Raw genomic sequence first — 13,732 nt, 5'->3', positions numbered from 1 at the left:
GTGTGGTTCCTGCACTTAATGGATGGGTCATACCTAATAGGTTGCTTATTACGCCTGAGGTAGTCCAGAATTACTTTGCTGTAAACCGATGACATTGTACTCACTACTCTGGCGTTTTAAAAAAAGAAAACCCACTCAAGTAAAAATAGGACTACAATTAACAAGATTGAGAAATAAAGGAAGCGTAGGCCTACTCTACAAATCTATTCAAGTACAGTGAGTAGAGTAGTTGTAAACTGTGTGTTTTTATCTGTAGTGTCATGTGTTAGGGGTAATCATTTGCCTCAAAATCCAATCTAAACCAGTTGGGGAATTTTAATCACATCATTGACATGACGATCATTACAGTTCAATCATACCACAGAAACAGAAGTTGTCATCTCTTTGTAAATGGCAGTCAGTGGTGACAATCACAATAAGTAACAAAATCCAGGCTTCACCAGCCAAAGAAAGAAATACAATTTGTCCTCGCTCGCAGTATTGGCCTCCTCTCTCTAAACGATAAAGGAGATACTGTGCAGGTTTAAGTCCGACAGTTCTAGATACAGACAGTTAACAGTTTACATGTGACACCATCTTCACAGAAATGTCAGTGAAAGTTGTGACCCTCAGACTCACCATCACCCCCCCTGTACCAAACCTCCTTAACATTTCCAAAGCTTGCCAAAAACAAGGGAGCCATAAACCCCTCGGAAATAAAGCTTGGCCACACTTCAGTTAAGACTATTGAGAGTCTGGACAGTGATGTAGCGGTAGGCCTAAATAAAAAGTTGGGCTACCTATGACATCCAGTCGGAGAACATAAGCCAAACAAACAAAAATCAATTATATTTTAGAAAACATTTCAGAAAACAATGATCGGTAGCCTACTATGAGTTTAGATATGTCAACCTACAAAGGTGGGTACATTTTATTCTGCAAATAAAAAGGAGGGAAAAATATATTCAGGTGGGTTTACCCTCCACCACATCCCTGAGTCTAGGACCATAAGGAACTTCACACTCAGCCATTTTGCTGTGAGGAAAATTTCTTCACTTTGAAATCTTTCAAACTTAGTGAGGTCTCTGGTTGTGTTTACAAAACACACTGGCTGACTTATATGGCTGAGCAGCTGAGGCTACCCAAAATAACACGAGTTTACCCATAATACTGTCAATAGTAACCTCATGCTCACCCCCTTCATTTGGACTATCTTACATTCTTCTTCAAAACGCCCTGATAATCAAGTCAAAACGTAATGTCTCAACGCTCATGAATAGACAAAATAGCTCACAGTCATGCTGAAAAAAACACAAGTCATTACAAGGTTTCCAAAGAAAACACATTTTCTGGCATGGCCCCTGTTGGCTCCGTTTTCTCTCATGCAATACAACATTAAAACAAATGAATGTCTCATTAACAGACTGAGTCTAAATCAAGCAATTATAGTGGTCAGTCCAACCAACTCGTCCATGTCATCGAATAAATCCACCTTGATCCCGCACGCTGCAGTGTGAACGCGACCTGGAGGCGCAGCTCAGCGCAGGGACCCAAATCAGCGGTATCTTCTCGCTCTGCAGGGCCAACCCGAAGGACACACCCGGTGCATCCAGACACAGAAAGCTTGGCTTTTCGCGAGGAAAGACTCGTTTGCATTTAACCCGTATAGATGTATTCTTTATATCAGGATCTGGTCCATTGCTCTCTCGGCTTCACCCACACGCCGCCGGTCGGGTTATCCATCACGTACACCAGTCCTCCAGTGTCACGGCGGCTATGGTGCCAGGAATGGGGTCTTGTCTTCTCCAGTGCGCGGCCCGCGGAGTGCGGAAAGGCCGACTGACTGGTAGCTTTCTTCTGAAAGCGGATAGTGGAGGCAGGTGAAGAGTGCGCATTCATTTTCTGATACATTGAATTGCGTTTGTCCGGTGCGCCAAGGCGCTGGAAAAGCACCCGCGCTTCTATGGAGGATTTGGAGCCGTGCTGTCCCATTGTTTGCGATTTAAGTCCAAATACTCCTTTAAAGGATCCAAGTGTGAAACAAGTGTAAAAACAACAAGCCAGTGTTTATCAGTCCCACTTCTGTGTAAATGTCAACACTTCTTCTATTGGTGCCAGCGCTATGATGCGCGCCCTTATCTGACTTATAAAGTGCCAAAATTCCTACAAATAGTGGTAAAGAGTTCCCGTAAAGCTGCCCAGAGTGACGCACTTGGCTAAGGTTGTCACAGACTGTTTAGCGTTGCAACACTGGTCGTCAGCATTTGGTCCAGTCGGTGTTTTACAATGTCCGTGCTATTCTGAGGTGCTCCACCTGACACGGACCGTCACTAACGACTTGGTATCGTCTAGCGCGACCCCGGCTGTCTGGGCCCGCCAGGCTGCAGCGGTGTTGGGTTGCCTTGCAGTTACGGCGCGGAGAACTATTTGTGGTCCAGGCATCCCAGAAGCATTTCGAAGACGTCACGGGCATTTTTCTTGTTCCCTTGCTGTGATCTCACCGCCTGAGTGTTTGTGATTGTTGCTCACTGGTGATTTAAAACAACAGGTTGAGGGCTGCTGGCTGGCTGGCGACCAGGACACTGCTGATGGAAATCTCCGGACATGCGGGTGGGGCACAAGAGAATGAGTGGTCCGCTTTCCCCTTCCTCAACATCTAGCGTCGATGTGCCCTTGAGCAAGGCATTTAACACCCAACTCACCAGTACAGCTGCTCAAAACTACTGGGCAGCTAGGTGTGAATGTGAAACTGTATGAATGTGAATAATTAACTAATAAAAAAAAAATGCAAAAATAAAGTTGGCATTAATCTACATTCTATGATATGCCTACAGACAATATTTAGACAATAATTCTTTGGAAAAGGAACATAATTTAAGTGCTATAGCAGCTCTGAAAACGACCTTGAAGATAGAGAGATGTGTGTGTTTGGCAATGGTTCAAGGCTATACTTGGTTTGAAATAGAAACCTATAAGGTTTGCCATATTATGAGTATGCTGTACAGTTATACAAGGCCTGAACTCAACTAAAAGTCAAATTTAATGGGCAGACATACGAGATGATAAAGAGAGACGTCAACGCATCAAGAGAAGAGGAAAATGCATTTCACATGGAATAGTTTGTCATTTTAATACTGATAGTTTACATACAGAAAGTTTTTACACTGTGTTTGGCAAAGTTACACACTGAGCATCAACTCAACATCAGTGAAGTTCATAGCATATGTATGGACTGCTTCTCAAGTTAAAGTGATGGGTATCTATTTTTTATTGTAAACCGATGCTCATGTACAGAAAGACAACAAACAACTGAATATGTATTGATTTGGCAACAAGCCAGACACACCAAGAAACTGAACAATAAATAAGGCATTAAGGTAAATTTGTTAAATAAAAAAAAGGCTTGTCGCTTCTCTCAATTCAACCGATGCAAAGATCATGGAACACAGTGGTAGTTGAACTTAAAACAGCAGTTAATCAAGTATGGTCTACCATGACTTTCCTTAATGGAACGTTGCTGTCCATGACTCCAGCTGTATTGCTTCATAAGCATATCATATTTCTAGCTAGTAGCATTCCTGTTGCGGCTGTACAGTACATGATGTGTCGTCTTTTTGTCAGTTTTCTCATAGCGGAGGTGTGTAAGCCACCAGTCTGTTGCACCTCCTGTTGTGTGTGCTTTCCAGGTCAAAGGCAACCGCCAGCGTCCACGGATAGCCTACATATGCACTTTGTTCATGAACATGGATAAGCCAAAGCACATGCCCTGATACAGATGGTGTAAAACCACTGTAATGGAACAGTTTACATTAGCCCCATAAGATTGCGTTACCGAGAGGGGGGAAAGTCGGGAGCTAAATCAGGGTTTACATACATTACATACATGACAACCCCCTTATATTACTGAGGATATACAGTGTCTACATTGGCTGATGCATAAGAACTTATCATTCCATAAAAATAAAAGTCTCAAAAGTGCATTGTTTGTTTTTCAGAACTCTGTGTGTGTGTGTGTGTGTGTGTGTGTGTGTGTGTGTGTGTGTGTGTGTGTGTGTGTGTGTATGTGTGTGTGTTATGCTGAATAAAGATATGGATCCACTGGAGTCTTTTTTTTTTTTCTGGTTAACAATGAAACAGACACACATTTGAGAGCATCATCAAAATGCAGCAAGCTGGCCGGTGTTTTCACAAGTAACCTCTTCATTAGTTTCCTGTAGTCACACAGCAGTTCTCAGGCAGGCACTAGGTTTTTTTTGTTGTTTTGCCTTTGCAGAAGCCTCCAGTGGAGCCGTACCATATGTGTGCATGTACAGTAAACAGTAGTAAATCAATCACAGTCGAACGTGTGCTGGTTAAGAGAAATCCCCTTGATGATAAAGGAGAGCTGTTTGGTGTCTGTTTAGACTGTACGTGTCTGAACATATGTATTTTAATGCATTTATCATTCTCAAAGCAGATGGACATGGGATTTGCATTCGTGTTTTATGCCTGTATTTCAATTCCTAATCTTCGAACAAAACAAAACCTCACCTTCAAGAGTGTGTGTGTGTGTGTGTGTGTGTGTGTGTGTGTGTGTGCGTGCATTTATAAGTGTTCATAAGAGAGAACTCTCTTAGTCTTCCACTCCTTATCTTCCTGTGGTACCGAAAACAAATCATCGATCGCAGCGTGAGCTCTAGCCTTGACCCCAGCCTTGATCTACTCCCCTGCCTTGTTGCTTCCCCCGGCTCCGCTCTTGAACTTCACCACCATGACAGTGATGTTGTCAGGGCAACCGCGGTAGAAGGACTGGAGGACGATGCTCTTGGCGCCGTAGTGCGGCTCGTCCAGACGCTCTCGGACGAACCGGACCGCCTCCTCGTTGCTGAAGGCGTCCCACAGGCCGTCGGACGCCAGGATCATGAACTCCGGCTGCAGTTTGTCCAGGTCGAAGGTCATGATGTCGGGGTCGGGGATGACGACGTTGAGGTTCTTCAACGGGTAGTCGCCTAGAGAGCGGGACATGGCCAGGATTCCCTGGACTCTCCAGGATCCGTTAAAACTGATGAAGCCTCCTGGTAGTGGAGAGATTAATATTCATTCATTAGAGCTGAATAACAATTTGATGAGGAAATGAGGAAAAGTTTCTTGGTGGTAGTTTCTATTTGTGGCCATTGAACTCAGGCAATATTGGGTATAAACAAAAAGACTTGGGTTTGACCCACAAATGTACTTAGAATCAATTTACTAGGACAAATCAGCAAAGCAAAATCAACCACCTGGTGTATGAATGTTGTTTGAACCTATTTTTCCCACCAAAAGCACTAAATTACCTCTGATATGTTGAATAGAGTTGAGATAATTTGATAAATGAAGTTCACATGAAAATCAACACTGCAGTGCTGGTATCTATTTTGACACCAAAGTCTGGTACTGCACTGTATTTAACATGATGCTATTCCAGAATAGACCAACAGATGGCAACTGAAGACCCCAAATTTCAAACACTGCAAACTACAGTATATCTATGCTTCATATTACAATGTTGTTGCCCTCATGTACCTGCCCTCTTGATCCTCTTGCGCTCTTTGAGCTGATACGGCTTGTGGTCATGTGACAGGGCGACAGCGTTCCCGTCCTTGTCACACAAAACGCCACGTGAGTCCCCAACGTTGGCCACCGTGAGCTCTCTGTCCGACAGCAGGGCCACCAGACATGTTGTGCCTGGGAGGTTGAAAGAGGAAGAGAAAGCAACGAGAGGAAATAGTTGAGTAGCTTTGACATTTCAGTGAATGTCCAACAGATGTGCCACAGTCTGGGATCAAATCCTGGTAGCTAATAAACAGCTGTTATCACCAGATGAGTGGGGTTTAGCACATCAGGACAGTTCAAGTCGTGTAAGGACATTCACAGAACACTCTATTCAAATGTTTTCTTGTGATTATGTAAACTGTATTTCCCTATGTAGCAAACCAAAATAGGCTAAAACAAACCATAAAAGCTATTTGCAAATATTATCTCAGCCAGGTTTGATGTGTTGTGCAAAACAAAGTTTGGCTTTGCTGATTACTTGTGAAGTTCGAGGGTAAATGACAGAAAGGAGGAAAGTTTATGTTTGGCTAAATGTGGTATTTCTTATTGGTGGGAGAATGGCTTCATTTCAAGGTCTTACAACATTTTTTCATCCCTCTTCAATAGACTTCCTATATCCCCAGGAATGAAAATGTCATGGTAACAAGGCTGAAAGCTGCTCTCTGGTCCAATAACGTCTGCCAATAATATGTTGTTTTAATGTCCTCCCCCACTATGATAAATATAGTGATGTACAAGGTGCTGCTTCTGCCTCTTGTATCTAATCCAATCCTCAGCACTGACAGTAAAGCTCGCTGTAAATCCCTCATGTAAATGAAACAGAACTGTGCAGTTTTGCTGAGAAACAGCAGTGGTCTTGACTTTCAAAAGATGATCTACAGATGTTTTTGGAGAAAAAGGCACTAAATCACTGGTGCAAACTGCAAATGGTAATAAGGTGAGATCATAGGCGGAGTGGCCATCTGGAGTACCGGGAGTTTTCCTGGTGGGCCGATTGACCCGGTACAGAAATATAAAACAGTCCCTGGCTGTTTGACTAGTCCTGTGTAAGAGAGGGGTCATAAGTGCATCACCGGTCCATCTTCCTTCCTTTCTTTCATATGCTGAGAAATGGCAGACTGTGTTGTGACTGTTGCCTAACAAATGAACAAGGAAAGTCCCTTGAGGTAGATGCAACCAAATGCCACAAATTACTTTATTTATTCAGTAGCATTAGAACTAACATCAGTGCAACAAGTATGCTAACATCAGTGTGCAGCAGAACAATCCTTCCACTTTAGCATTCTAGCTATTGTGCTTGCTTCAGGTGCTGCAGTTAATATCGTAATTACGAGTAGTGTGCACATGAACGACCCAACAAAGTGGTAAATATAAACTGGGAAGCATTATATTGATGGTATATAATAATGGAAAATTTGAGATCTTTGATATCTGAGTTGCTGAGATGTGACATTTAGGGGGCGCAGAGAATGGATGTCATGTCAACAACTAATGGTAAATTAGTAATGCTATATGTTTCTATTTCCCTTTTTGTTATACTTTCAGACGATTAATTAAAACATTGATTACATGCCTGATGGGAATTTTCTCCTCTTCATTCTGCCACTGCACCACAAAGTACGTTTGTGCTGCTTGATTTATACAGAATACAGATACAGAATAATTCATCCAAATGTTGAATTTTAAATAAAAATGTATCAGTCTATATGTAAAAGGCAAATTCATTTTAAAGATTCTTTTAAAAAAACATTTTTATTTCTAGTAATACGTTGTTCTACATGTGTCCATATTGAGAGGGGTGGGGTTTCTGTGGGTGGGTTGTGATGGACTAGTCCAGGTCAAAAGTCCAGGCCATTTTGTTTTTTTTCCAGTCCGCCCCTGGGTGGGATGTATTGTCAATACCTCCCAACATTTCACATAGAATCCCAAAATGTTCATCTATCTTTTCAAAGAACACTTTAGGCCTCATCTAATCTTCAACTCTTCCTATCCTCTCTCCTTTGGTTCATGAACTATGACCCCCCCCCCCAGCCCCGCCCATACACACACACACACAAACACACACACATCCCCCTCCCGCCTCCCTCCACCCCCCCCTGACCTGCTTCGTCGTGGTTGGCTGAGAGCTTGTCCAGCATCTCACGATCCACAGCCAGGATGCGTTGCTCAAGGATGCTGGCATAAGAGAGAACGCTCTCTCTCTTCTCTCGCTCAAAGGCCTGCAGCTGCTGCTTCAGGGAGTCTGGCAGGTGGGCCTTCACATAGTCAGCTGCAGCCTGGGAGGAGGGAGAGAGAGGGAGGGGAGGGAAAGAAAGACACAGTGAGGATTAGACAGGGGACAGAGAGTAAGAAGTGGGCACACAGAGAGAGAGAGAGGAAACAACATTGAGAGGCAGAGAGATGGAAGAGGTAAAGCACAGAAATGTCCTGGCTGTGAATGATTTCAAAATCAGTTCATAAGTTCAGAAATATTACACTTAAAACATAAGTATCCCATTTGATGTAAATGTATAGGATGAATAGGTTATCTATAAGTGAGGGTTGTTAATGTACTGAATCACATCGTGTCTCAGATTCAGGTTTTGTTACACAACTAAACTTTATGGGCATCATCACTTGTCAGGTGATAATTCCAATGGGTGTTAAGGTTATGTTTGGTGTGTTTGAGGCTATTTTTTTTATTTATATTTAAGGATGTAAATGCATAAGCAGGTTGTATTTATTGTGACTGTTTTGTATAACATGGACAGTCAATATTTAATGGAAGTCATTTTGTGTTATTTTCTATAAAACAAGCTGGGAGAAGTATGTTTTTATTCACATAGGTGCTAAAACAGGTTGTATTGCACTATATAAATTAAATTCAGTGGATCGTCGTCTTTTCACTTTGACAGGAAAGAATACATGCAAGAATATTATTATTATTATTATAATATTATGATTTCACTACTTCTTCAAACTACTTTTTCCCCTGAAGCAGGTGACAGTATGTGGTCCGATATGAATTCAACAGAGATGAGTGTTTTCTTTTCTCTTTTTTAAAGGCGGGTTCAGCAGGTGTTCTGTGCTGAATTATTGAGCAGCCTCCTCATCTCCAGCCCCCCTGCTCTCCTCCTGCTCTTATTTATCTGCTGCTTCTTCCCTCGTTTTCACTGCCAAGATTTCCATTATGCTCATGCTGCTACATGAAATGTAGTATGGCAAAATGTTGAATAATCCTCATAACAAATGTCCTGCTAGGACTAAAGTTCATATTTCACCCCCTCCATTATTAAAATAAGTATGACACCTTCGGCCAGCCAAAATACGTTTCTTTCTCCATATTGTTTTTGCAAATACTGTTGTGTTCATTTAATGATTTCGTCATATAGGTGAAAAGCGATGGACTGACATGCTAAAGCTGTAGCTCTACAGTATGAACCTGTATGTCTTTTAGCTGAAGAGTTTTATCCAACTGCGATATCAACCGTTTGAAAAATGTGACACCTACAGAATGACAAAATGATTACTGACATGGAAGTAAAACTCACTGTTAAATATTACAATTAGTAATGAAAATACAAATAAGTTATTACCTAACATGTGGCCTTTACCAATAAAACAGTAACATTTTAAAGGATCTAATCATGTATGTTTCTTTTTAACAATGAATCGGGAAACATTATTTTTTCTTCCCCAAGATGGATATATAGCGTTTTGAAATAAAACTCTTTTGTTTAAAAAGGGACACAACACAAATAGCACAGGCAAGATATAAACTAATGATAACACCGAACATGTGGTGCAACAATTCTTTTTCAAACGTTTTCCTCAAGGCTGCATTACAATGCCTCGGTTCTATTCATGCATACATGGGCAATTAAAAGCGCCCGTGTTTCCATCAATGCAGTAACCAAGTTTATCAACCGAGACAGATGAGATTCTAACTGACAACCAGACTAATTTGACCCAAAATGTTTATTATAAAGTAGATTGAACTGGGAGTGAAATACAGAGAGGGATCGTGACATGGAAGTGAAATATTGTGAGAGATTATAATATTCCTAATGAGTCACTAGAGTGAACAATCTCTCCTTCTCCCCGCCGCCCCCCCTTCTCTCTCTCTCTCTCCTTTTTGCTAGATGAGTGTGCTCATTCATTCATTTATTTAATTGGAGAGGGAGGCACTCAGCGAGCCTTGATCAGTAAGAGAGCGTTGTGTAAATTTCCATTCGCCCTAACAGGGATTCAACTGAAAAAGCCAGAGCCAGGGCAGTCTTAATCTCAGTCTTTATAACTGAGTCAAAACAAATTAATTTAGAGAGTTTAGTGTGAGGATATGAAGAGAGAATGTGATACATTAGACCAACTGACTGCAATTTGAGCTTTAATATGAGATCTACTCATAAAAGTTGATTAATCTGGATTCTCTGGATTTATCTCCTATTGACATTAACATTTATTAAAACCTGTTCACCGTTCTAGTCTGTTAAATGCCATATGTAAACGTATTTTATATGGCACAGTAATGTGAACGCCTGTGAAGGGAAACCAAAAATGGCAAAGTCCTACTTCAACAGCAAATAGTCTCTGTGAATCAAGTTGAAAGAGCAGCAGCAGCTTGTGTTGACTTTTACAATATTGGAACTTAGCTTACTACCTCCATAAAAACTACAAAAATAGAGAGACGTTTGAGAAATTTCCTGCATATTTACAGGACTAGAACACACTGCTCCGCCAGAGACAGGCTGCTCTATCTGTCCATATTTGGTTTGGCGGCTTCGCTTCATTTAATATTATGTGTGTGGGGGGGGCGGGGGGGTGGGGGCCTACAGTTGTGCCAAATAGCATAAAAAATATAGCAAATAAATCTGTCCTTGGACATCGACACATGCTGTACTTTTTCCCACAACTTCATTAGCGATGACAGTCACAGAAAGAAAACGCTGCCTGATTTCTCAAACGGCCCTAAAATGTAGAGTCATCTTATCCCATTGATTTACTAGATGATGCTTCAGGGAAAACAAGCCTCAGGCATTAGTTTTACTGGGCATTGGGTTTTTGTGTGTGTTTCGTTCCCTATCTCAGGATGAAGGCTGTGTATTGATGGCAAAGACCTCGGCTGAAGTCAATGTCAGAGTGACACAGAGTCTGCAGAGTCACAGCAGAGGCAGAATATTCTGCTGCGACCGTGACCAATAGATAAGTAACAGGATTGGACAAACAAGCACACACACACACACACACACACACACAAATGTGAAAAAAGGAGAAAGGGAGGAGGGCATAAACACACACATAGAGAGAGAGAGAGAGAGAGAGAGAGAGAGAGAGAGAGAGAGAGAGAGAGAGAGAGGGCAGACAGGAAGGTTAAATATTTGATTATGGGACAGGAATAGACAGAGCGGTCCAGATGGGTAAACACCCTCTACTCTCTGTCTCTCTCTCTCGATAGATGAATAGATAAATAATGTTATTGGTATAGCACTTGGCTAAAAACAGAGTTTACAAAGTGTTTTCTAATAATTAAGGCATAAAAAGGAATAGCACAACACATAAAGAGGGTATGAAATTAGGAAACTCGTTCAAAGGAGATATTGGTTATGAAATAAAAATGTAAAACACTAGATTGGAGCAAAAACCTTACCGCAAATTTATAAAAGTTTATTTCAAGAAGTGATTTAAAAGATAACCGTGAATTAGCTTGTGTAAATACTGTATATTCTGTATGATAAAACAGGACACAACAGTGAGATAGCATGCAGTTAAGATGATATAGACAAGCACCCTCTGATTCAAAACCAGCCAAGGCCTCTTCTCAGCACAACATCTTTTCTACTTGGTAACATAAACAGAGTGACATAATAGAAGAAGTAGCAGAATAAGTGGTTGCATAGCAATGACTTTCTTTACTTCAAGACTATCAATAAATCTCATGGTAGCCAGGATTATCCTAAAAGAGAACTGAGTTTAAAAGAGCTGTAAAAGCCTAAAGCCACAGCATGGTAGAATGGGGCTGTTTTAGATTGTAAACGATTGAAGACTGATAAAAATTTCCCTCATTATAACCTCCACAGCTCTAACTTTGTCTCTATAGTTCCTCTTTTACCTCCCGCAATGGCAGACAACTGTGTGGTGGAAAATGTCCCAAAATATACTGAAATTACAACATGCACAGTGAGGCGAAGGAAAATGTTTCTGTCTTTTCATGTTTCTCTGGTTCGCTTTTGTATGAGTCTCTACAGGTTTAATTGTAAACTAAACACGTATTCTTATACTTTATTAATGAAGAAATAAGAGTAGAGGGTCTGAAATTTGAAGACAAGCTTAAGGTTCCTAATCACACACCTAAGCCGTATCATTCAGCTAAATGTGTGGTGCTGGAACCACTGGGGACAGTGGTGACAGATGGTTCACGGGACACGTGGTCTGCAGGCAGCCATGAGAATCCACTGACCCTTGACAAGGGGAGTGGAAGAAAGGAAGACAAAACCTTCACACCCATCAGCACCCCCCCTCCCCCCTCCCCTCTGCCTCCCCTCCACACACACACACACACACTCAAGCTCTTTGTGAGGGTGCCCAAGTCAACTCCATGACTCGGGAGCTGAACTGAGGAGGTGTTTACACAAAAGAATACAATACTGCAGTGGGGAGGGAATTATTCTGTTTAAATATGGAGTGAATATGCCATTCAACAATGGCTTTATGTGTGTTCCCTAATGGAAAATCACTATAATACTCCTATAGGGACTTATCTGTGGTACTCAATAGTGAGTTTATAATGACCTTATTGTACATTTTCTCCTATATGTATAAGTATAATATTCCTAGAATATTTTTATAGGATGGTATGCAGTTTATAGTTTTGCTGCTGTACAGGCTCCTTCTAAAATGTATGATCATGCTGATTATGATTAAGATTTTAGATTACTAGGTCTTTTTGTAAGGGGTGTCACAATATTTTGTGGATTTGAGACACACATGTGGGTTTACTATTATCTGAACAGAAACTATAGTCATTTGAATGAAGACTGCATGCTGCTTGTCTCCCTACCTGCTCTGGATCCAAGTGATGCTGGCAGCTCATTTGCAGCAGCATACCTCAACCTATCGCACTGTACCTGGCTGCTGGCAGCAGGTCTTTGGGTCTGGACAAGTGTAAAGAAGCGCAGTGTAATAATGGGCCTGTGTAGCCTGCTTACCTCTCCGCCGTGACCGTCAAATATCCCGAATACAGACGGGTGGGTCTTGTTGGTGATGTCGGTGAGCACCTCGAAGCGGTCCTCCATGTGATCTCGCCTCCCCTGGATGGAGTACACCGCGACGTTGTTGTTCTTGAACTCCCAGGTTTTGGAGAACTCCGCGTCCAGGACGCTGAGGCCGCCCAGCCGGTCGTTCTGCATCATCTCCGCCACTTTCCCCTTCACCATCTTCACGGCGTCCCGACTGGACTTGACGATGGTTTTCACCTCGTCCGTGTGAAAGAAATAGCTCCACAGCGCCAGGCTTATGCAGAGCAGAAACAATGTCTCCGGCCTGAGGAGAAAATAACGCATGATCCGACCGAGAAGAGACAAGAGCGTCATTGTGTCTCCTATCATCACACGCAACCAAACTGCGGTCTGTCTCTCTCCCCTTCGTGCAGTTCACTCCATCCGCTCAACGGAACAATAAAGAAATCGATTCACAGCCAAAATGTCTGACAAAGATTATATTTCAGCATTTAAAGTGATCCTCAGAGGCCTGTCTGCTCTATTCTGAGCACATTTACGCACCGTATACGGTTGGATGGCAGACACCAGGCCGAGGAGCGCAGGACAAAAGCGGCAGGCCACCCTCATCGACTCGGTCCGCTCTCTTGGTCCTATCCCCTGGTCTCCAACCGGCAGCTGCAACACGATTCACTGAGATGAGCCGATCTCGCAGTCCACCGTAGTTTGACGATTTTTTTTATTTTTTGGGGGTTAAACCCACCCTGGGGAGTGACTGGGAGTCACCGGGGGCGATAGTCGACGATGTGGCTCGGTGGTGGCCTCCTTTTCCGCCGCTGACCCCGTTTCTTCCCTGGGATATGCGCCTATTCAGTCTCAGTCCCCGCTCCGCATCAACACAACATTTTTCGCACACACACACCTCCATTCTTGAGCTGTCAAACTACCCAGCGGTAGCCAGAACAAAACCGGAAGCCAGTTTGCCTTCA

The 13,732-nt window shown here is 42.4% G+C and overlaps 1 protein-coding gene across 2 annotated transcripts; it reads right to left on the bottom strand.

The window, feature by feature from the left end:
• Positions 1-3,106: 3,106 nt before the first annotated feature.
• On the bottom strand, positions 3,107-13,483 carry ppm1la (protein phosphatase, Mg2+/Mn2+ dependent, 1La). 2 transcript variants are annotated; one of them, XM_071925122.2, is made up of 5 exons: positions 13,308-13,483; positions 12,735-13,068; positions 7,652-7,826; positions 5,521-5,682; positions 3,107-5,033 (listed from the first exon to the last, which is right to left on the bottom strand). In XM_071925122.2, the coding sequence occupies exons 2-5, from the start codon at positions 12,960-12,962 to the stop codon at positions 4,678-4,680; spliced, it is 921 nt and encodes a 306-aa protein (XP_071781223.1). In that variant the 5' UTR covers positions 12,963-13,068; positions 13,308-13,483; the 3' UTR covers positions 3,107-4,677. The 2 variants fall into 2 exon arrangements, with proteins under 2 accessions (XP_071781223.1, XP_071781221.1); XM_071925120.2 differs by having other exon boundaries at positions 12,735-13,483.
• Positions 13,484-13,732: the final 249 nt, after the last annotated feature.

The sequence above is a fragment of the Centroberyx gerrardi genome, chromosome 13 (genome assembly GCF_048128805.1).
Source record: "Centroberyx gerrardi isolate f3 chromosome 13, fCenGer3.hap1.cur.20231027, whole genome shotgun sequence".
Classification (NCBI taxonomy): domain Eukaryota; kingdom Metazoa; phylum Chordata; class Actinopteri; order Beryciformes; family Berycidae; genus Centroberyx; species Centroberyx gerrardi.
Note: the sequence above shows the minus strand (reverse complement) of the source record. Positions and strands in the feature narration are given on the sequence as shown.

What these genes read in the sequence shown, in the direction of transcription:
- ppm1la (XM_071925120.2), bottom strand. Translation starts at nt 13,133, where the DNA reads ATGATAGGAGACACAATGACGCTCTTGTCTCTTCTCGGTCGGATCATG. An exon ending in TTGACGGTCACGGCGGAGAG is followed by an intron (nt 7,827 to 12,734) that starts GTAAGCAGGCTA and finishes CCCTCCTCCCAG; the next exon opens with GCTGCAGCTGACTATGTGAA. An exon ending in AGCCAACCACGACGAAGCAG is followed by an intron (nt 5,683 to 7,651) that starts GTCAGGGGGGGG and finishes TCAACCTCCCAG; the next exon opens with GCACAACATGTCTGGTGGCC.